The sequence below is a fragment of the Glandiceps talaboti genome, chromosome 6, assembly GCF_964340395.1.
Source record: "Glandiceps talaboti chromosome 6, keGlaTala1.1, whole genome shotgun sequence".
Lineage (NCBI taxonomy): Eukaryota > Metazoa > Hemichordata > Enteropneusta > Spengelidae > Glandiceps > Glandiceps talaboti.
The window spans coordinates 15,341,982-15,367,108 of NC_135554.1; the positions used below are offsets into that span (position 1 = coordinate 15,341,982).

Here is a 25,127-nt window from a genome sequence, read left to right on the forward strand (position 1 = left end):
ACATATATTAAATGGATGTCTTTATATACAAGTGTGTTCAGCTTCTTGTTCATCTTTTGCCATTCTAAATTTGTATAGAGCTATCAAAAATGTTTGTTTTTAACGAAGGAGAAAGGAATCAAACGAAACGTGCAGTTTCAAAGGTGACATTGGCATAATCAGATGGATGTATTGAAAATGATTCTGTAAAAGTGTTCCGTTGAGAGTCTCAATTGTCAGGAGAGCATTTTTAAGTTTTGAACTCCATGCACTTTCTATGTGTAGGATGAAGGATAAGTGTTTACACACACAAAAAAAGTTGGCAAGTAGGGGAGTAAGTTAGTGGCAACCTCATCACATTGCAGGTCTTACCCACTCTAATGATTCCTGGCATGGCTGTCTGTGCAAACGGAATTAATATTCTGTTCTTACCCAGTGTGTATGCCTCATGTTTAGACTGAAGGTGTCTTAGTAAAGAATTGGCTGGTAAAAGTAAGGCCAGATACTAGTGTCCATTATGTCAACATTCATTAATCATACTTTGTGTAGAGAGTTTTTTGTGCTGTCTGCCGTCATCAATTCCAGCCAATTTCCACCTTTGTGTAATAAAGTAAATTGTGCGTCTATAATTGCAGCTACCTGGTATGTAAAGAGGTAGGAGAAAAAGAGAAATGCCTGGTGGCACACTGGACCAGTAACCTGCACTGCACTATGAATCAGAAGTGATCATAATCGATCTATAGTATTCATTCGCAATGTCATTACCCTACACAGCTGTGTGATAATATTGCCCACAACAAAAGTTGGTTTTCAGAGATATTCACTGAATTCTAATTACTTGCAAAGTGCAGGAATGACATGTCTTGATATATGTATGGTTGGTAAGCATGCCATTATACATACAGATAGGGGTAATCAGTAATATACTGTATATTACTGATTACCCCTATCTGTATGTACATCTCGCTATGGTACTGGTATTTATCTACAGAGTTCTCCACAGGCCTTATAGAGTAGTGATTTCTCAAAAACAGTGGAAAGTAACTTAGTATTTGTGTTATGCAAATACCCCAATGATTCTATCAGTATATTCTATGGAGAACTGTGAATAGTGTTTATTACTAATTAGTGTCAACTGTGTGAGTGTAACCTAATGATGAATATGTGAATGACTAAATAGTGAGAAGACAGGAGAGAGGGGTGGTCCTGGCATTGTTTTCCCTTTGTAAAAATAGTTGAATGACATGAATATAGCAGTGAACAGTTAGGTTGATATCGTTAATACTCACAAGAAAACTGTACCTTCCAAGAATGTGATTTTACCATACCATATAAATTTTGTCCATACTGGCTTTCTTGCAGGATATATAGGAAGAGAAAGTTAAACATGGGTTTCATATAACCCCCACCCCACCCCATAAAAACCTCACCCCACCCCACCTCAACAGAAATAGGAGTTCTCGCACAATATAGGAAAATTCAAGATATGAAGTTACACATAGAGATCATAAAACAGAAATGGTAATTCAAAGTTTTGTGAAAATAAAATGCAAGTATTTCTTTCTAAAATTGAACTAATCTGTTTACATGTAAGTATTCTATTCTTTATTACTGTAGGTACACTCATACTGGATTACTGTAGGCAAACTGGACTGTTTACATAATTATGTAAGATGTCTGCCCAACAGTTATGTGATCGATATTAACATAACTTAACAAAATGTGAATTCTGTTGCAGTTTGTCCTTTTACAGAGTAGCCATTTCCACCCTTTCATTTCTGGAACATCAACATGACATGTCAATATTTAAACTAGAATATAAATGCATAACAACTCCTTTGGTTATTCATGCAAATTTTCAACAATTCAATCAATTTTTGGACCAAATATAATACTGAGTGATGGACTCTCTGCTGAGTACTGTCTTGTCTTAGAAAGACCTACAGTGCTCTTGCAATGGATACATTTCTATGCTTGGGGAGAGGAGGCATGAAAACTGCTATTAAAGCTACTTGTATTCCTGTGTGCTACACTATTACAACAAATTGCCATAGGGAGGTTAAAAACATTCAGTAACATTCCAACAACATTACATCATGTTGAAAAGTCCAATGGGGGTTGAACTGAATATTGCTTAGTAGTGTAAGTGTCTTTTCTCACTAGATGTAACACATGAGCATTATTTATCACATACAATTCTTCCCTTGTAATGGGATGTATGTGAGCAGAACGTTCCTGTATAGGTATTGGTCATCACTTCTTGTCGTGCAGTTTCTGAAATGCGAATAAAACGTGTTATAAAGATAAAGGATGTAGACATACTGAATCAGTACTTCTCAATAGTTGTATGTGTATCTGTACTCAACACACACAGTATCACTGTTATCTTTTTCTGAGGATACAGACACGTTTGTCTCTTATCAGAAGGAGTGTGTATGTCATTTATTGTGGACAAATACAACTTGTACATGTTTTAGCTGTCGATAGTGACAGGACTTGTGCGCAGTGTATACTGCTGTGGCATGTTATAACTAAGAACAAGTGGACAAAGTAGTAAGGTTTGAACTGTGGAGACACCGAAATAAAGTAAGTGAAAATGATATCAACAGTGTGAAGTGGTTGTGAAGCACTCTGGAAGACGTCCAGCGGATTAAATTGTGAAACAAATACTCAAGTCATTTTGGTTCCAGTCATCAAGGAGTATTGTTGGTGTGTTGGTTTGTTGGCAGTTCCCACGGTGCTGCTTTCATCGCTTTTTCAAAGATAATTAAACTTATGAAGATGGACAATTGGGATGGTATCACCTGGTTGGAGTGTTGGCATCTGTTGCAGCATGTGCCAAGTTCTCTTGTATTACAGAACTGCGGAACTGTGCCAGTAGTATCAGGATGTTTTCAAATCCACAGTTAAACACCCAGGAAGAGATTACTTGTAGTGACAGGAAATACGTAATCCCATCTACGTAGGGTGCTTGTGGCTATCGAATAGACTGTATTACTCAAAACAAGATTACTAATATCATCAGAGCTGGTCAATGGTTTGGTAAATATTCAAGGCTTAACTGATATTTCCATGCATTCTAATGTTTTGTATTCCACAAATTGTAACCTCCTGAAAGTCACAAGAATCAAACAAAACTCCTTACCAAGTTTACTTTGCAAATTACATACATACATCTGAAATTACAGTACAGTTCAAAATTTTTGTAAATGCCCAAGGCGAAAAATTAACAATTGTGTAGAAGTGGCTTCTGTTCTACGGAATGTACTGTACTATACAAGTAGTGAACATCAAGACATACAAATAAACATTCACCAAATCACACTGGAGGGCTATGTATTTGATGAAATGTCAAGGCCAAAATGAACCTTGAAAATGTAGAAGTGTACTGTATTTACTTTTTAGAAGTGATATCTTTGTCTAAAGATGTATTTAATTTTGATATGGAAGGAGAGCCTTAACCTTCAGGTGAAACTCCTTAGTAGAGTTATTTTCCCAAACCACAACTCTTCATCTCTATTTGTCGTCAATGGTTTCCCCCCCTTGTGTATGGTACAAAGAAATACACTTCTGAAGAACACTGCTCAAAAGAAGGGTTGACAAAAAGGTCAAACTGGTATGTCCCCAGGAGCGTAATTTGTTCATAAGACTATGAGTAAACAGTCTAAGCAATTGTATGCCTCAGTTCAGTTCATCTCTAAGAGCATGAAACAATGACATACATTGATGACCCCAGTGGGAGCATTCTACTATTTTTGTTGTGTCCTTTTCCTCTTGTTTATGAACAAGGTATAACCTTCTGTGTCTACTGTGACCTTGCCTATCTCAAGTATGTTTTGTGGTATATTTTACCGTAGTTTGCCAAACCACAGAAGTGAGATTCCACAGTGATTCCACAGTATGGCCAGTGATATGATTCAGTAGTGCTTCAATTGGTCATTTTGTGATGGGAGCAACTATGAAGATTCACACACAATTGTATGTGGTCCACCTATAATTCTGGTAGCTGGAAGTTACTATGGTTATAAAATTATGAAGAAGGAAAATTAGATTTACAAGTCTCGTGTACTTTAAATATATTCATCAATCAGATTCATTCTGACTTAAGGTATCTCCTGCCTCTACTGTAGTATCAGCTCTGTGATGTCTAATAACAGAGTTTGAAGATTGGAACTTTTCAAAATAGTCCGAAGTGTGAACGGTTTCCTTAACAGCAGTCATACATGTGTAAGTTGTCAATCAAAGTACAGTCCGTTAAATATGGATATCTGTACACATCATATTATAATATTTATATCATAGTCACGTTAGGTGAGCTTAAAATTAAACCTAAAAAGTATTTGACCTAGTTCCGTATTAACATAAAGATGAAAACTATTACACACAAAACATAAAGAAAGAAAAGTTTTCATGTAGTGAGTAAAGTTCATGGTTCAAGTGTCAAAATTATTCCGAGCAGCGTAACAATGATACACAAGATATTTCTAATAAGCTCATACTCTGCAAATAAGGTTGATGAGTGCAATTCTTTCAGAATAGTCGTAAGTATGAACAACAGTCAGACTTATGAAAGTTGTTAATCACAGAACTGTCCAAAATATGTTTGGACTGTACTGTAGTGATTTCCATAGTTGTTATAGTAATTACACTTGAGATGGACACGTTCCAAGAATTTGATAGAAATACTCACAAATTACAAGTAAGAAGCTTATATAAGAGGCAGTATATGTATACACAGGTGTAATCTAGGAGCAAAAGGAAGCATAACATCTTGTTGTTAAAGCTAGACCAGATTCAGGTATGCCACAATACAGCAAGTCAGGGTGTTGACAAGTATGTTATAGAAACCTGACCTGTGTGTCCAGCATTCCATTTCTTATTTAACCAGCTTATTAGCTTAACACAAGTAAGAGGAACTGACAGGGGGTCAGATAGTTGAGCCATATTCTCTTGCCAAGATAGCCACAAAGGAAGACTCGAATTCTTGGCAATAATTGTGAATTCAAAGCTTATAAAATGAGTGATTACACACTGGCTCCACTCTTATTTGTACAAAAGTAAGGAAATGAGAAGTGTTGTCCAAGTAAACTTCTTTTGAGTAACTTCTTTGATGAGATGAAAGGTATTTACAGATTTATCCCCACATCCCTGACTAGTGGCTGACATGTGAGATTAACCAGAGAGGCTTTACAGTTTTAATAAGTTCCTGTTTTCCTCTGGAATCCTAATGTTCTTAATATGGATGCCTGTAGGCTGACCATCCTTATATGTTTTACCGAAGATATACATGTGTATGTATCTCAGCCACCTGGTAACACTAAGTGTCACCACATGTTTAGATATAAAGGAATAGAAATCCTTCTTTGATCTGAGTTTGAAATATGTGTATTAAAGAAAACTTTGATAGGGTATGATGTTATAAATCTCATACAATCCAACTGTATTTAATGTTCCACTGCAGCTCATAAAGAGTTAGCTTACAATAATGAATAGAGACAGACCCATCACAAACACACCTGTAGTTAATGACAACCTTTCTAACACAAGAGTGTTAAGGTCTATCTGTACTTGTAGTGACTCAACCACAGACTTGAATGCTTTTATCTATTTGATTGTATAAAGTGATATAAGACATTTGACTTTGTTCTTTGGAGATTGTAACAAATCCACAAAACAAAACACATCATAGTAGATTGTGTGAAATGATACAGACAGTATCATGTGGATTTGGGAGACAATCGAAGCATAGACTATGTATTGTTGTATGTTGGTGTATAACGGTGACTGCCAAATAGTAGGCAATGCTTGTAGACTTGGTACAACTTTGCCATTCACCGTTCATCTACATCTCTCCAATTCATACAACCAAATAATAAAACAAACCTTTCTCAGACTCTATTGCTCATGGGTAATACAGCTGTACAAAGATCTAGTCTAGATGCTATATGTGGCCTCGAATTTCAAAGCCACAGATAGCCTCTAGACTAGCAGACCATGTTCAGAAATTACCTTGATCAGCTATGATGTGTTGACTTATCATTGCAGCTCCATTTTGGGACTATAATATTTGTATTATATAGTGTGTGAATATTTGGATATTGAGAAAAATATGTTGACTTTTGAGTTTTGCCATGGTCCTACTCTCTTGTAGATGGTCATAAATTTAAACTGTCTTTGAACTTTTGTGTACAAGGTACTACATTATATGATACTTTTGCATATATTGCAAGCTCCACTTACCAAGCAATGTGTTTATGTTTCAATATTTTGTCTTATTTATACCTTACTTACAGACAATATGTCAGTGCAGACGAGACAATGTGAAGATAGGTATGGATATATTTGTCAAGGAATACCAACCACATCGTTACGAAGCTTGGAAAGCTGGCAAAGATATCAGAACTCTGGAAGAGGTCCTCAACCATTTTCCTGAGAAGCCTAAACGTCTTGCTGCAGTGCAAGCTGCTGAACAGACGTAAGTCACGGTTTCCATTCAAATGAAATCATTACTCATGTTTGCTGTTCATAGATCTTTTTGTGTTGATATACATTTTAAAAACGAATATTTTTATGAAATTAAAAGTTCAAAGAAATGCAGGAAAAATTCATACAGGAGTCAAGAACATGATCAGTGTAACACAAAGAAAATAACATTGGTAAAAAAAACAGAAGTGTTCTGAGAAAACAATGAAAGTTAGCTTATACTACAAATGATGGAGTGGTAATGTTGTTGTAACAAACTACAGTGTATATGATCAGTATGTTTTGTCTCTATCACCCAACAAGAATGATGAAATGTGTAAGTCATTCATTGCTCACAGTATAATTCAGATTCTGATTTTAGTTGCATTTCAAGGCATCCAGCACATGTGCAAGGGGGGGGGGGGGGTTATATTTCCAGAATAGAATAGAATAGAATAGAATAGAATGGAATAGAATAGAAAAAGAACTTAATACTTATGTAGTATATGATGCAAGCATTAAGCTCAACTTGTGTCTTTTGTTATTTCAGATCACCTGACAGCCATAAACGTAAACAGTCACCCCTCAAAAGACATCCCTTGTCACAACACAGCAAGTCACCACATTCACCAAAGAAATTAGTAAAGAAAGCTCCTACTGGCAGAAAGAGAGGACGGCCACCAAAGAATCCCATCAAAGTCAAACCTGTGAAAAAAGAGAAAGAAAGTGATCATAATGATAAAGCTACTACTGCTACAAGAGTGCTAACTTTTGAAGATACAGAACAACCAAAGACAGAACAACACCTTGATGACAGAGTTGAAGCATCTGTACCACTTGATCTGCCTCCTGAGTTGGATAAGTACTCCCAAGAAGAACCTATACCAAGATACACTGATGGTGAAGAAATACCACATCTAGATAGGTACCCATTAGATGCTCCAGGTAAAGAACATCGGGAAAAGAAGAAAAAGAAAAAGTCCAAAAAGAAAGAACTTACTGAGGCAGAGAAGGAAGAGAAACAGAGGAAGAAGGAAAAGAAGAGGAAAAAGAAGGAAAAGGCAGAACTATTGAGTATGCAAAGTGAACAGGCCACAATGCAAATGCCAGAAATAATTGAAGTAAATAAAACAGAAGAAGACTTTGATGAAGTTGATGAGCCACCACAGCTCACAATAGTAACCACACAACTAGATGTACCAACAAGAACTGAAAGATTGCCAACTGTTGCGGCTCACTCCAAATCTCAAAAGAGGATATTTGAACTTGGCAGTGATGACAGCACTGGGGAAGCACCTAAAAAGAAAAAGAAGCAGAGTGATGATGCTAACGGGGAAAAGAAGAAGAAAAAGAAACGAAGGAAAAGGGATGACTTATCTGGGTATATTGCAAGTAATCAGCCAGCAACAACAACAGGTAAATTTCAAAATTGAAATTGAAGTACATTTTCAAAGTCTCTGAAAAACTACCTTTTGGAAGTGGAAAATAATGTAAAGCAATCCTATCTTTAATACTGTGTCATTGATTCATTAGGAAAAGTTGTAAACCTATTGTCAGTAATATAAAAAACAATAAGGGATGCCCAGTATTGGATGACACATTTGTGACAAGTTTGAATGAGATTTGCCAGTGCATTTCAGTGATTTGGCTTGTCACTGACACAGACAGAACCCATTCCATGGACTTTTATATTTATAGTCTTCATCACAGATATTCAATTATCTTTTTGCAATCAGATTGGTGATACATCAGTGATATTAAGAATGAAATGATTTGTTAATATTTACAGAATGATGTGAATACATCAGAATATGTTAAAAACAAATGTTATGAAAGTTATCATATCGAGTGTGTACCTCACAAGCCAAATACTTATATACTTTGAAATTACTTTATACTTTATAAATGCACCTATGTTTGGTCTCTATACATCTGAAACACTACTACGGTACTAGCCACTCAATTTCTCAGTCTCCATTGAAATGTAAAGGAAATACTAACTATGATAACTCTACACTTTGTGTTCAGATGACAATACCAGTGCAGATGAAGCAGCTATCAGGTCAGACAGCAGTGATTCACTTTCATTGCTTGCCAAGAAGGGTATGCCTTTCAGAAGACATCCCATAACGAAACCCCCAAAATCACCACTACCAGTGGCCAAACAAGATGTGAACAGTGAAGAAGGTTAGTTATGACTTGATCATCTCTCTCGATCTCTCTTGATCTTGATCTCAATATTGATTGAGATATATCGAAATGATGTATGTGCCACTGCCAGGGAATCTAACCCAAATTCTACATTTTCTTCAAAATCTCTACCACAATTACAAATGTGTTAGTTTTCTGTGATTGGTCCATCAAATATCTATAAATAGAAAATGGGTAAGAAAAATGGTTACGTAAGTCTGACAAGGTTTGATTGAACTGCTGTTTATTTTAAGTTGTGAGGTTTATTCCTTAAAAGACACAAAGATGAATGTGTGTAGGTGAACTCGCCCAGAATAAATATTCCCAGACTGAAATGTTTCTTTTCCATCTCCTCTCCTCCAATGTCACAGAAGTGTCATCAGGAAGTGACGATCAACTAGAGACGTGGGCCAAGCCTTACCAGGGTCTCTGGACTACCCAGCCATTTAACTTTGAACTTGAGAAAACACACAATGCTAAGTCAGCTCAAAGGCAGATACAATGTTCTGTGTGTCAGTTATTTCAGCCTATTAAGGTCAGTTGAAATGTAGCATTTATTCAATCATACATACATACACAGAGACTTACGTACACACGAATGTGCACACGCCTGCACGCACGCACGCACACACACACACACACACACACACACACACTCACACTCACACATATGCGTACATTCATGCATGCATATACAATCATACATGCGTACATTCATGCATGCATACATACACAATCATACATGCGTACATTCATGCATGCATACACAATCATACATTTTGATGTTGTGCCTGTAAACAATCCAGTTTTCTATAGGGTAGTAATCATGATATAAAAACTGCCCAGTTCTCCAGTCTTTTTACCAAGGTTCAAACCAAAAAGTATGCATAATACCAGATTTCTCATCTGTTACAAACCATAGCAAAAATAAACTTAAGTTTATTATTATATGATCGTTGACCAACATATTAATCAACTTAGTAGATCAAATGACTTACAAAAGTTATAATGCACAAACAGTGCTAAAAAAAACTTTTTTTAATATAACCTGTAGAAGTTGTTATATGATTGTTGTCTTTGTTACGAAAAGTAGTCCCTTGGATCTGGCTAATAAAAATGAAATGTTGTGAGTTACTGGTATGTTATGTCAACATTTACTGTACTTTCATGATATTTATGAGTTGCGTGACTTGTTCAGAGCCAAGCAGAAAGATAAGCTTTATCTGTCTGTCAATATATGTTAAAAGTGGAGGAGGGAAACAATGGCAAGGCAGATTTTATGTAAGCTGCATAGAAAACTCAATTTCACTATTTCTACATCATGCATCCTTTCTAAAATAACAATGTAAGCATTGGCTTATCTGGGTCTGTAGAGGCCTGCTGTACACTGGGACAAGGCATTCTGGGAAACAAAGTTAGAAGTTTCACACCTCTTGAAGCAATAGCATCAGCATTGTTTAGGCAAGGGTTAATGTGAACTCCTTACTTGTAAGCCAGATATAGTAATCTCTATAACCATTTCAGAGTGGGCATGAGTAAATGCAGATAAGATGAAATCAGCCTTAGTATTGCTCTCTCTTAAAAAACCTGACCACTTAGAAAGTATAATTTATCGTTTTGTGTCCTTTGTAGGAAAGTGAAAGTACAAACAAGAGCAATTCACCGATAGACTTTGGACTGCCAATGAATTATGCTGATATCAACCAACACAACGAGGTGAACAGGACAACTGTGCACATACCAGAAATGTGCTATGCCTCCAACCCTGAGGGTTCTAACTCTACACCACTGAATTCCAATGATTTAGTTGATGATGAAGGCAAAAGTGCTTTATTACAGTGTGCTTCATGCAAAGTTGCTGTACATGCCAGTAAGTACCTCTCGAACTGTGCAATATCCCAGGACTTGACCACTCATTGCAGCCCAACAAAAAGTATTATCCTTTTATAATTTACAAAATAATAGATTAATAAGCAATTTCTATAGAAATCACAGGTTTGAACCTTCACACATAGAACCCTGCATCTCATTGGTCTTGATAAGCTGTATTGTACTGATGAAGTATGGTAGGAGTGAAGTATGTATACATGTATGTGTGTACATGCATGGGGGGGGGGGGGGGGGAGTGCCTAGTCTGCCCCTTACACCAATTTGACTGATGTACATTAATTTCGCATGGTGTGCAAAAATTTAGTTTTCTCCTATCCCTTACTATATGTTGATTCACAAGAAAGCCTATATTTTTGGTCATTTTCACCCACAGTGAAATCAATTATCATTAGATGTACACAAGTGGTGCCCGTCTGTCTGAGGGGCATGAGCTTGTCACATTGTTGATAACCGTTTATTTGCAATTGATATATTGACCAGTTATATCTACTATGTATGTATGTGCCTTGCTATAGGTTGTTACGGTGAACTGAATTGGACACATCTAGTTGATGAAGAGTGGCGTTGTAGGAGATGTGCGAGTGAAGCATGGGATGCTGTAAGTATACAAATCTTGCCCCTAAAAGTACTTTTATATAATTTATAATAAATAACACTGTTTGTGATGACATAATAGTTCAACCATCCCATTCACATTTGAAGTGCTCATGAAAATGTGTCTATATACCGGTATATCATTCTGAAAATTGTATATAACAGTATTTCTGTTTTAAACTAAACCATTTCATGGAGGGTACTGTTTCAGAGTTTTTGCAAAGCAAAAGAAGTTACTGTGTAAATGATATCTTTTTGCAGAAATCACAATGTGTATAAACCCATAAAATACATACATGGAAAATATGTATACATTGATGAAATCTTATGGCATACTAAAGATACCCTTTGCTGGGATTGTACTGAAAATAGAAACATTGTAATATACAATATACAGTGCTTAGATACATAGTTTCTTGAAGTTACTCAGTTTTTATTTGTTCTAATTGTATCTTGTTGTGCTCTAAATCTTTGAAGCGACAGTTTTGATGCCAATCTAACATAAACAAACTTTAGTGTACAAAACATTCATTCCAGTCTGCCCACGAAGAAAGATTTTGCTGTCAAACTCTTCAAATTTAGGTGTACCTGATATTTAATTCTGTTAATAGCAGAAGATTTTTGTATAAGTGCCATATAGAAGTTATCAAAGTATTTATTGTTTTGTACATCTTTTCTTCCAGGTTTGTTGTCTTTGTTGTTTGCGTGGGGGTGCATTAAAACCTACTACAGATGGTAGATGGGCTCACATGGTATGTGCCATAGCCATACCGGATGTTGCATTTGAACATATTGGTCTTAGAGAACCAGTTAATGTTACCAAGATTAGACAAGCTAGACTAAAATTGGTAAGTGAGCCAACTGTAATATATAACTTGTTCCATTCTTAATACTCAGTCGGGCATTTTGAGTTAGAAATACATGTACACGGTTTTGTGACTTTACATTTCAATCGGATAGCACTAAAAGGTCAATGTGTGGTCTATTATTTTAATTTTGGGCATTTGTACATGCTTCAGTGCTGTGGTTGATTTTATTACCATGTGTGTCTACATACAGTACTGTCTAGGCAGAGTTGAGAAATTGAAATAATGGCAAATCATCTCGTGTTCTGTAATTGTTGTCCATACACAGAGATGCTCATTGCGCCATTCCAAAATCTGATATTCAGCCTTTTTGTAAACCAAGAAATCATCTTACATTCTGTAATTTTTTTTTTCCATACGCAGAGATGTACATACTGCCATTCCATTTTAAAATCTGAGAGGCCAATAGGTGCATGTATACAGTGTTCCCATGGTAAATGTTGTATGTCATTTCATACAACATGTGCACATGCCGTAGGAGTGACAATGGAGGCCGCTGACTGGCCCTACTCTGTGTATGTAACTTGTCAGAAACATGCAAACACTAAAGATATGGTATGTAGTAATTTGCTTTGTTTCACATTAAGTGTATCCTCCCACTTTATATTATAAATCCTAAGTTGTATTCTGTACTTACTTATCCCTTTGAGACTATGTGAAATATCCCTGTTTTTCCCCCCAAATAGAAGGACCTATTTCACAGTCATAAGGATGGAATTCTTCGTACCAATATTTGTTTTGGTAGAAATTACAACACAGACCTGACAAGATAACAGATAGACTTTTTGTTTTTCTGATTTCATTCTGAAATCATGCCCTGATAAATCTCTTTTGAAAGCATGATGAACAACCATGCTTTATGTGTTTCATCTTGTGTGTATTGATATGTGATGATTGGAAGTGAGTGAGAAAACAGACAAGACATTCAATACACAGCAACGAAGCATCTTCATCTGTCTAATGTGTACAACCCCATACATAGAAACAGGATGTCTACATGTATACAATCTGTGTGAGTACAAAACCAGGAGGAACAGTCAATACTTGTACTGATTTTGTATGGGAAAGTGCATTGCCTTGATATACAAATTTGAAACTACCGTATTCTAGTGTTTTTAGCTAAAAAATGTCATGGTAAGCTCCAGCTTCAAGCATACTTGACTGTTGTATTTTACAGAATCAAAACAGACCACTGCCAGAGATTAAAATAGGACAGAAGGTGATTGCCAAACACAAGAACCGTCGTTACTACCATGCTGAAGTGTGTGATACAACACAGCAGATATTCTATCATGTGGACTTTGATGATGGATCATACAGTGACAATCTGTTTCCATATGATATCACGGTAAGTTCATTGGTAGATTCCATATTCTGTCACCAGTGTTGCAGTGTTCTTCCTTTTGTGGGCAAGAGTGATCCTTTGAGACCAAGAGAGCATTTAGGGTATAGTAGCTGTCGTGATACCATTTTGACAAAGCGAAGGGTTCGGTGTGCAATTTTGATTATATCATGGGAATGCTGGGAAAGTACAAGGGGTTTGTCTCCTTTAAACTGCATAGGTTTGCAATTAGGTATAAAATCTAAGAGCTTCTCATTCATTATTGGGGGTGGGGGTCATCTACTGAAAATATGTTAGTGTACCACAGTTTCCTATCAAATACATGTACAGTTATTGTGTAAGAGACCAGATTTCATGTCATGCTACCAGGGTTCTCAAATCATATTCAATGTTGGCAAAAATTACCTTTATATATTTCTTGTTCACCTACTTAGAACCGTGATTGTGAGAGGTATGGCCCTCCACCTGAGGGTAGCATCGTCAACGTCAAGTGGCCAGACGGTGTCATTTATTCAGCTATGTTCAGAGGATACCATACGATGACACTGTATCAGGTCTCGTTCGAAGATGGATCTGTGACAACCTTAAAACGAGAAGATCTCTACATTGAGAATGAATCACTGCCAAGGCGTGTCCGTGCAAAACTGGTGAGTAGTTGCACTCATGATATTGAATGCATGAAATGATCAGAGTGAACATCAGAGTGTAGCCTTCAGATCTTTAGAAGTACTGTGTAGTGGTCTGATAATCACACAAGAAACAGGTAAATCATACACTGATGACCCCCCACAAAACAGCATCAGCAGACATCATTCAGCAGCTTGCCACCAACTTGTCATCCATCTGATACAATGCAAAGTATCATAAAGAATAAATTGTACACTTCCATCTGAATCCTATTTTCAAGTCATAGACTTTTGCTTGCCTTTGTAACTGAAATTCTTCTCAGTAATTTGTTATCTATAAGTCTTATGTCTTCACTTTTTCCTGCATACTGGAATCTATTACTATCATCTTGTTCAGAATTTTGTTCTAATGTACTTTTTCAATTTTTCTGCCTTTACACTTCTTTGCTGTATGACTAATTATCACACAAACATGCTTATCTTTTCAAAGTTTAGCAAAAAGCAGTCCCTACTCCCTAAATAGCTAGTTTACATACAGTTCAAATACAGTTCACCCAGTGCATGCAAACGTAATGCCTGCTGCAGAAACTACCAAATCTGCCACACTCTCTCTACACAAAATCTAAAATCACTTTGTCAACACCAGCTAATAGCTAGTTTTTACATGCAAAATTTATCGTTACCTAGTGCTTGCCATTCTGCAAACCCTATGAAATGTTTTAATAATTTAAGTTACATATGCTAAATAGCTCATTATAGATGCAAAATCCATTTTTACTTACTGCTTGTATTTCAAAAAGCAGTTTAAAATGCTATCATCAGTGCTTCATGAAATCTTGACAAAAAGTCAGCACATATTATTGCTTGTGGTCCATGCAGTATCTATTATGGCAATGCTTGCATTTCCAATTCTACTTCACAATCTATCACCAGTACCTTATATAGAAATCTAGATCATGTGGTTCATTGGCTCAGTCATAAGCAAATCAGCTGGGGTGACTCAAGCTTAGGAAGCCTTCAGTAATTACAAAGGGGGATGGCCGGGGGAAATCAAGCCAGATCTGTGGCATAAAATGAGACCCTCCACCTAGTCCATTGTGCTAATAAGTGACCCTCCCTCAATTTCCTCTCTCTGAAATATAACCCTTCCCCCTGCCCTTCCCCTGTTCAAATATGTGAATCAAAGGAACATTTTTTTTAACACCTGCTCTGTGTCGTAGTTGTCAGAGCTCAAGATTTGTAGTCAGGTGGTCCTGACAGGGATGTATTCTGCAGTAAGATCCCACCATATTGATAGTTTTTGTTGTTTCCTACTATTACCACCAAAGTGAGTTTGTGTTTGTATTAAAAAAAACCACTTGGGCTATATTCCCAGTGGCTGGGTGAATAACGGAATATTTGTCACTATTTGCCCGGCAGCCAATCAGCTAATGAAACAACAGCTTGAATAGAATTTACGACCAATCAAATGCCACCTTACAAAAATTGGCTTTATAAGGAGACACCGACAACATCACTTGCATGGGAACAGATGTAGATATGTGGGAGTGACAGTGCCAGTGTATGAGATTTCTGGTTTAGACTTTGATGATGTGTTTAGTTAGTCCCCGCCGGATGAAGTCCGGACGGGGACTTATGGATTGGGTTCCGTCCGTCCATCCGTCCATCCGCAGCCATTTCTTGGAGATGCCAGGACCGATTTTTTTCAATCTTGGTACAGGGGCAACACGCTATGGCATACATATGCACGTCAATTTGTTTTATGATACGATCCAATATGGCCGTCTAGCAGCCATTTTGTTTGCAAATTTTGCCTGTCCAAAGCCATAACTCAGACATGCTTGAACAGATCTCATTCAAAGTTGGTATTAGGACAGTGTTCTATGACATACATGTGCATATTCATTGTTGTTGTGATACGATCCAATATGCCTGCCTGGCAGCCATTTTGTTTGCGAATTTTCCATGACCAAAGCCATAACTCAGACATGCTTGAACAGATCTCATTCAAAGTTGGTATTAGCACAGTGTTCTATGACATACATGTGCATATCCATTTTCGTTGTGATACAATCCAATATGGCTGCCTGGCAGCCATTTTGTTGGCGCAGTTTTCATGTCCAAAACCATAACTCAGGCATACTTGAACAGAGTAGTGATATCAAAAACAACCATATGAGGCCAAACAACATTAACCAGGTTTGAAAATGACAACATAAACTGCCAGTTCCTTAAAACCCAATCATAGTGGGGAGTATGTCATTTTCAATGACTTGTTGTTGTATATTACACTATGTAAAATAAAGTTGGGAAGACCATCATGCTAAATATATGCAGTCTTATGTGAAATTTGACCCATATATGCACATATAAATCATATTGCAAAGATCTGCAAATTACTTTACTACATGATTTTGAAAGGAAGTGAGAGAGTTGAAAATGGGGCGACTTGAAATGGGACAAGTTGAAATTGGGGCGAAGTCAATCACATTCAGCATCCTATCCCCCCTCTCCATACATGCATTCAAATAAATACACATTTGCCAAGCCACTGGGCAAATAGAGGCAAGAAAGCTACTATAGTGACAAAAATGCTGTTATTTTCCCAGCCACTGGTCGAATAGCCTTTGCTATAAGTATAAATCGGTGCCTGCGTTTGAATCTAATTGGCTGAGCTGGAGGCCAGAACTCCCAAAGAAAAGTTGAGCACACGACTGACAACCTCTGGACCGAGGTCAACATCTTCACTCTACCACATTATCCCAATATCTTGTCATGCTGGTTCCCCTTTACTACTGTGAGACCCGCTCATCTCCGCACACCACAACTAACAGCTGCTTCACTGCATTTCACTAATAATATATGTTACGATATTACTTTACAATGGTGGCAGTGGTAGAATGTGGTAGCAGTAGGATTTGGTAGCTGATGGCAGTGGTGGAAAAATAATGCAAAGTTAGATAAAATAAGTCAAAGTAAAATGTGACCCACCTCCTAATTTCCCCCAGCCCTCTCCTGCCCTGTAATTACTGAAGGCTCCCTTAGAACTCAATGCTGCCTTTTCATGATGTATTGACCCCCCTATTTTATGTACAATAAATAGATTTGGGGTTATGTAATAATTACAGTCATGTAACTTGATGAATTACTACTTGTACAGCTTCCACACACCGCAGCCTATCACAGCATTGGTTACCCCACTGATGAACTACAACCAATGGGCCAGGTGAGCTAGAGTCACTGGCTCCTTATTTATGTTCTGTATTTGTCAGCTTCAAAAAACATTCATGCATTTTAATACTTTGTCAATTTACATACAAACTCACATACTTGTGATTGTAAATTGAAAATTTAACTTGGTAAAGGTGAAATATACAAAATGTTGATAGGATGAGACTTGTCTCCAAGACTTTGTTTATTTAGTCAAATAAAGGTTGCCCCCTTTTTTTAATGAGAATTTATATATAGTATTCCCAGATGTTTTCTTTGTTTCTGAAAATTTAAGTTATACAAGGGGAGTTGTCTGTGCTCTCTATGACTTATAGTGACAACATTTTATATTATGTCACATGATTGGCCAAAATCTTCCTGCCAGGTGGCTACCTACAGGAGATTGATAAATCACAACAAGTGATTGGGCAAAAGCTTCCAACCAGGTGGCTCTTTACTGGAGGTTGGTAAATCACAACAAGTGATTGGTCAAAAGCTTCCAACCAGGTGGCTATTTACTGGAGGTTGGTAAATCACAACAAGTGATTGGTCAAAAGCTTCCAACCAGGTGGCTATTTACTGGAGGTTGGTAAATCACAACAAGTGATTGGTCAAAAGCTTCCAACCAGGTGGCTATTTACTGGAAGTTGGTAAATCACAACAAGTGATTGGTCAAAAGCTTCCAACCAGGTGGCTATTTACTGGAAGTTGGTAAATCACAACAAGTGATTGGTCAAAATATTCCAACCAGGTGGCTATTTACTGGAAGTTGGTAAATCAATGATAGGACAATGTAAACGATCATTTGTATTGTAAAGTTGAACTTTAGGATACCACTTGCAGACAGACTTAGTCTGTCATGTTAGAGTATTAATTATCGCATGTTCAAAATAGAATTACTTATTATCATAGCAGCCAATCTAATAAAATACTTGTTTCAGAAACATGTTATTGTTGACATCCTCCTATTCATATACATGCATTCACAACATTCACAAACATTTGATAATGTAAAGACCCCACATTCTATCTCTCTCCACGCATCCTGCATTCATTGCTCCATAAACATCTTATTGAAGGCCTAAATGTGTCTATAAACCCACAGCTTGAAAGCCTGTCAGCGTTTCTGTCTTGTAATTTTATTTTCTGTTTGTTTTCCTGTGCTTCTTTTTTTATCATGTTTTGTTGTCTGTATGGAAGAAATAAAGTTGTGGGCACATTCCACTGAAGAAAAGATTTGCCCCCAAAGCATCCCCAAGTCAAAGGTCAAGCTTTTACAAGTTTTCCCATTGAAGTAGCAATGTCCCTCATTGAGAGAAGGCTTACAAAGTGTGTGATTGTTCAAACACAAAGGCTAATATAATACAAGGACTTCAGGCATAAAGTGTATGGTAGGCCACAGGACTCTAAAAATTTATTTATTTAACTTTTTATGCTTTGTAAGTGTGTGTTAGGTAGGATTAGAAAGACCCCCCTCAGATTTATTATCACATTATCAATAAAGAGATAAAAACTGGCAATTGATGAGTGAACCTAAAAGTAAATAACAGAAAGCCGTTTTCTGATGACGTTTAGCATGAATATCATGATGACTTTTAACATCCCATATCAGAAGTGATATTTTATGTTAAACTTGTCACCAAGAACGATTGATCTGGGTATAGGTATATGATATACATAAAATATTGTACTTTATACAGGCTAGCTGGTAGGATCCCAATCTGATTAAAATCCGATGTATTGTACACTTCACTGTTTCTTTTTGGCTTTAATGTTTACTGTAGTTTGTTCTTTTGTGAGCGCTAGTTACATACATCTGACACAATACCATAGGTGTTCCCGTACCAAATCTCATGCTTATGAGTAGCCAATCACAATCCGTCTTACAATATATACACTCAATGTCCGAAATTGAAAGAAAGAGAACCACCGAACAATGACGATAACATTGTTGTCTGTGCTCTGTACTCATGCTCTTTTCGAACAGAGCTCTCTGAAGTACTGTACCCGTATGTTTCATCATATTGTGCATTCTCATTCGTTGAGTGAATTCACTCAGCACTTAGATTTGGTATGGGAAAGCCTATGGTGTTGTGTCAGATGTATGTAACGAGCACTCACAAAAGAACAAACGACATTGAACGTAACAGCCAAAAAGAAATTGTGAAGTGTACACTACATCAGACTTTAATTAGATTGGTAGGATCCCAGTGTGATGATTTCACCCTGTACCGAGCAAGTTAATCATGTCCTGCCAACCGACCACTTTCAATCCTACGCTATATGGCCAACCAACCACTTTCAATCCTACGCTATCTGGCCAACCAACCACTTTCAATCCTACACTATCTGGCCAACCAACCAACCACTTTCAATCCTACCCTTATCTGGCCAACCAACCACTTTCGATCGTACACTATCTGGCCAACCAACCACTTTCAATCCTACCCTTATCTGGCCAACCAACCACTTTCAATCCTAGCCAATCTGACAAACTAACCACCTTATCCTCATCCAAGCTGCCAACCAACTACTTTCATTAGCAATGTATACAAGTAGTCCTTTGACAAAACCAACAAAATATTTCCAATTCAAGCAGAATGAAGAAAACTTGATTTGAAATGGTTTGTTATTTATTTTGCCAGATAACATGCCTAATGTATTGTACATTTGACTTTCCTTTTAGTCAACGGCTACAGATATGAGACACAGCATATTCTACAGTGATCCTGTGGTTACAGATAAACATAGGAATGTGTACAGCAGGTATGCCAAACCCTTCATTATGGCACTCAGCCCAGGTATGGAAGGCAACAGTGACCAAGAAATGGACCCTTCATTGCATTACCACACAACAATGGATTCTAGTCATCCTGTGTCCACACCATTATCACATTCATCGTCAGATCCACACACTATGACAACCACACATCAACAAGACATGCTACCTACATCAGGAGAATGGAGGTTTTCTGTGCCTGGTGTTAGTGATGCACTAGAACAGCGACAGCAACAGCAGTTAAACGAGTTCATGCAGCACCAAATGCAAAGCACTAACAGTTATCAGGATATGCAGTAGTGATGCAGTATTATGTTTGATGTCACCACCACATAAAAATGCAATCATGACTTTACACTACTGTGTTCTCCCTTAGTTATTGTCACACGATAACGTGGACACTGGTAATACCTTCAGTACTTGTTGTTTAGACCAGGAAGAGAGAATCTTGAATCTGGTGGTGGCTTTGATATCATGTTAGCATAAAATAAAATGGTTAGGAGTATGACTTTCATTATACCAAGAGTGTGCTTCAATAATAGCACGCTTGCTATTTTTTGTTGAGGGAGAACACTGCTGTACTAACTGTTGTCATTATGACCATCCTATCAATACAGGTACTCTTTGAAGTGACATAAAAGAAAAAAATCAGAACTAATGATTTTTTATGAGAATTTATGATATTTCCTCAGATGATTATGTGTGTACATGTTGGTGTATATCATACCAGTTACACTACTCTTCAAAATATTAGAATTTCAATGTTAAGCAAAAGATTTTTCTATATACAAAAAACCCACTTGAAAGTCCTTCCAAAGCACCATGTTAGTGTTCATGCCAAACACTTCTAGCATATCATACCGTAACCTGTGTCAACAAAAGACATGTCTCCTATAAACCTTTAATACTGTATATTAAGAGAACACCAAAAAGCTGCTTCTGAAGAAATACATGTTTTATGACCTACTACTGAAAACTTGTGTGTAAACACCCATTTTTATCATATATTTGTGAAATACTTAGGCAGAAAGAGAAATCAAGAAAACACAACTAAACGTGTTTCTCCAGCAGAAAAAGGTGTAATGCCCTGTACAAAATGTGTAGGGAAGTAGCCAGATGTGATATCACTGTGGTCAAGAAAGAATGGTGTCTTGATTGTTGGCTACAGTCACTTCCAAAAAAGGTGAAACATTGATGACATCACACTCAAGGAATTATTATTGTGGATTAATAGTTTTATTGAGAAATTAACATATGCTAGTCTTATGCAAAAATAGGACACCTAATGAAATGAACATTGCACTTGTCTTCAAGTGTAGCTTTGTGCAAAGTTCCGTGTTATCATTTCTCCCCAATAGGGTATAAATTACTGGAAATATGAAATGTGTGATGAATGGTAAGGAAGAAAATTATCCTCTTCATTCATTCAGAGATTCTATAATATAATATGTATTATAAGAAAATGACCCAACATGAGTCCTGTACAATACTGCTTGTTTTGAATATATAGATTTTTTTTATCCTCTATGTTTCTGAGAGTACAAAGTTTATTGAGTACCACTCTAGTGAAATGTGATAGTTATGTATGCAGTACAGTGCAGTGGTGTCCACGAAAATTATTTGATTGCTTTAGACATGTTTATTTTATACATGGACATATTAAGGTTGATTTTGTCTGCCAAACGATGAGTTACCAAGGTACGTTATAACACATCAACTCTACTGTGCAGCAGGGCTGGATTTTATGATCACTGTTTTCAAATTAGACCATACTAGTTGTGGTTAACTTTTTCTGTTACTTTGTTCAAGGAAACGCAAACCCATTCTGAGTTAAAATCAAGGAAAAATGTCAGGGGTCACCACACAAACTTTGTAAGTAGCAGTCAAACTAATCTAATATCAAAATTTTGGATTCCAATATGGCCACCAATATGTTAATTCTGGGAGGTAAATAAAAGATTGATTTCCTTGAAACAAGGCATTAAACTCCCCAAATTTCTTTTATTATTCTAAAAGGTCTTGGAATAATCTTCCATACAGCAAAGTTTTGAGCAATTTTAGGAATTTTGATTTTCATGGGAAATTCTTCCCAGGGTACATTCTACCTTAACCAGGAATCCCTACCCTTGTGTTCTAAAGTGTAGAATAGTTATACCAGCTCGAAATCCATACTCTCCTGTTGTACACAGTAGATATGGAAAGATGTGTTATGTCTTAGCTTGAATAAAGGGTCATATCATTCATATGGTAACTAACTGTATGCTGCCATCCCAGCATGTTTGTTGTAAATATATACTGTGTTGCCTTCTCTGCCATAAGTCATACCACAGTCTTGATATCTTGCTCCTTCATAATATGTAAATTTTTTATAAAGTACATCATAATGTAAGTTTTGAATTTGGACTGTATCATACACTCCTAAAAACGTGAGCCTTGCTATTGGAGGAATTCACTCTCTAATTCATTCACAGATACTCTACCCCAAGTATTTTTAATGACATGTACTATTTATTGATCTCAGCTTTCAAGCTCTTTTCTGCAGTTCTGTACGTAGCGCTAAGATAACATGTACTAGTTAGAGAATTTTTACCATTTGTAGAAGACTATATTGTATTTCTTTTTGTCAATGCCTTTCAGTAACACCATACTTAAAAAAAAATATGATGTAATATTTGGAAAGAAAAATGAAAAAAAAAGTGAACTTCAGCATTGTGAGTAGATATATGCATGTTCCAAGATGTAAACCAAACGTTTGGTTTACCCTGTAAATACAGAAAATCTTTAAAAGTCTTTATTTTTCGTTATAGGTTCCATTATTAGTTCTTACATGTATGTAAATTGTAGTGTTTTAGAATTCCAAATAGAAGTACTCTCCAAGTCTTGGCTTTGTAAATGCTGCTGTTGGGTTGCCCCCTCCCCCTCCCCCTCCCCCTAAGTTAACAGACACTATGGAGTGATTAGCATCATTGACACTGTGCAGATGTACATATCTTAACATGTATAAATGCAGAAAGAAAACCACTTTGTTGTTATAGCCTGTTGGACTTTTTACTTGTTAATAGTTTATGCAGAATTACACATCTCCCTCGGTGTTATGTTTTGAAAACCCTGTACTATGTTGATTTAAGTGAACAGAACCCAGATATACACAAGATGAAATGTTGATACACAGTGTGTATTGTATTCACAATCATCATCTTGGTACCCCCTCTCTTTGTCATGTATTTGGTATAACCCAATAATGATGCTTTGTGTGGATTATTCCATGTAATCAACATTGGGTGTTATTTCATAGATATATGAATGCAGCTGTTGAGGACATTATCCTTTAGACAAAGTGAGATCCTTTTATAAATACCTTCTTGACTATATTAGCAGCATTTTATATAACCGTTTGAATTTCTCTAAAATATATCGAAAGTTTTCAGATCTTGTGATTAATTTATTTGTGTCAACATAAAGGATTCTTTGCGTGATTTTTCAGTTCCTGTTCAAGCTCCCTATAAGTTGTTTTACATTTGGTACAGCCTCATACAGTTGAGTAAGTTTAGGTTGTTAAACCATTGTGAAATAGGGGTGGGAGGTTGAGCTGTTAACTTGTCTTGTGAGTTCTGTATTTGTACTGTTCTCACTTCAGATAAAAATAAAACATTTTAGTGTTTCAACAACTGTGCAATTTGTCTGACTTTCCCTCACCCCCTGAAAATAGTACTAAGGAAATCAAGCTGTAGACAACCAAGATGAAACTAAAACTGTTGCTGCAGTGTATTCATATAATATTATCAGTGAGGGTGTAGTTTCTGAGAGTGACTTCTCCTCAAGTGGTGTGATGACCACACATTCAACCTCTGTCAGTGTTTCCATGACTACAGGAGATAATATCCACACACCATATGCAACAACAATAGTTTCAGTTTGTGTCTAACTTAAATTGCAGGTAGGGTGATTTCTGTGGTGATGTTGGTACTTGTAGCCCTGTTCCTATCTGTATTTCATCATTTCCACAAAGTTTCTTGATGTAAGGTATGGTATGGTATGGTATGGTATGGTATGGTATGGTATGGTATGGTACAATCAAAATCCATTTTCGCAAGCCAAAGCGTATATCTGTTAAAGCAACGAAAGATAAATGTTCTCATGGGAACTGGAGAGGGTGTATACATGGAGCAGTAAATATGTAATGCTGTATTCCATTCTATGTATTGGTTGGTGGGTTGTGAGATAGATAGAATCTTTATTGAACATTTATTAAAGGGGGAACAAACGTATGATAGATTTCATTTTCGCTTCATTTCTTGTGCTTAGGAACTTACGACACATATTCGCCAACCCTACATGCAGGTATAGAGCTATGAATTAAGTGGCCGATGGGGTGAGGCATCATGGGAAGCAAAGTTAGTAGCTCCTCACCTCTTGAACCCTTCACCCAAGCAATGCTTTGGGCAATTGTTTCAAGACGTTTGAAGCTCCCAATGTTTTTTGTATTTTCCATAAAGTTTAACCCCAGTGTTCTGCAGGCCTCATCAATGACGTAATTTCTCAGTTGAATGATATACATGTTTTGTATACACGTGTGAATGACGTCAGTTAATTCTCGGTGTGACAAAATACATAATTTCTAGTTACGTCTCAAATACGTAATTCCTCGGAGTTACGAAATACGTCAATGTTTTATTCAAATATTCGAATGATATAATTTCTTGGAGTAATGCATTGCATCCATTCTCTCAAACCAGAGCTTGTTATTTTTTCCGCCTTACTGGTAGGGCACGTACTGGACGGTGCCGTAAAAGAGACCGTGGTTTGCGACGATGCATTACGTGTACATCTTACTAAAGTAACACGTCAGCGGATTATTAACATAGAATTGCGTCGTATAATTTTACCACCCCCGTACATACAGTAGTTATTTCAAAGGCTTTTACTAAGCTTGTAAAACTGTGATGACCAAGACATCTTGTGAAGTTCTGCAGTATTTGATACCCATTAATAGTTAAAGTCGCAATATTTTCTTTGCACTGGATTTATGAAGCGGTGAATCGCCTCAGAAGTTTTTATCGCACCCATTCGATATGTTTGCATAGCGGTTTATTAGTTTGCTATAACTTTATGCGTTATTGTCTTTTCGTCCAGGTATCTCTTCAAATGTCGATTGAAATCTTCTCCCGTAAATAACCAATCTTTGGTCG

The 25,127-nt window shown here is 36.8% G+C and overlaps 1 protein-coding gene across 1 annotated transcript in view; it reads left to right on the forward strand.

The window, feature by feature from the left end:
* Nucleotides 1-23,583, forward strand: part of LOC144436047 (lysine-specific demethylase 4C-like) — a 56,551-nt gene extending 32,968 nt beyond the window's left edge. The window contains exons 8-19 of the mRNA XM_078124703.1: nt 6,273-6,454; nt 6,992-7,857; nt 8,470-8,628; nt 9,003-9,166; nt 10,264-10,501; nt 11,037-11,119; nt 11,799-11,963; nt 12,345-12,536; nt 13,159-13,329; nt 13,758-13,970; nt 17,110-17,175; nt 19,846-23,583. Of these exons, the coding sequence (XP_077980829.1) occupies nt 6,273-6,454; nt 6,992-7,857; nt 8,470-8,628; nt 9,003-9,166; nt 10,264-10,501; nt 11,037-11,119; nt 11,799-11,963; nt 12,345-12,536; nt 13,159-13,329; nt 13,758-13,970; nt 17,110-17,175; nt 19,846-20,238 (2,892 nt within the window). The 3' untranslated portion in view covers nt 20,239-23,583. The remainder of the gene's footprint in view (nt 1-6,272; nt 6,455-6,991; nt 7,858-8,469; nt 8,629-9,002; nt 9,167-10,263; nt 10,502-11,036; nt 11,120-11,798; nt 11,964-12,344; nt 12,537-13,158; nt 13,330-13,757; nt 13,971-17,109; nt 17,176-19,845) is intronic.
* Nucleotides 23,584-25,127: the final 1,544 nt, after the last annotated feature.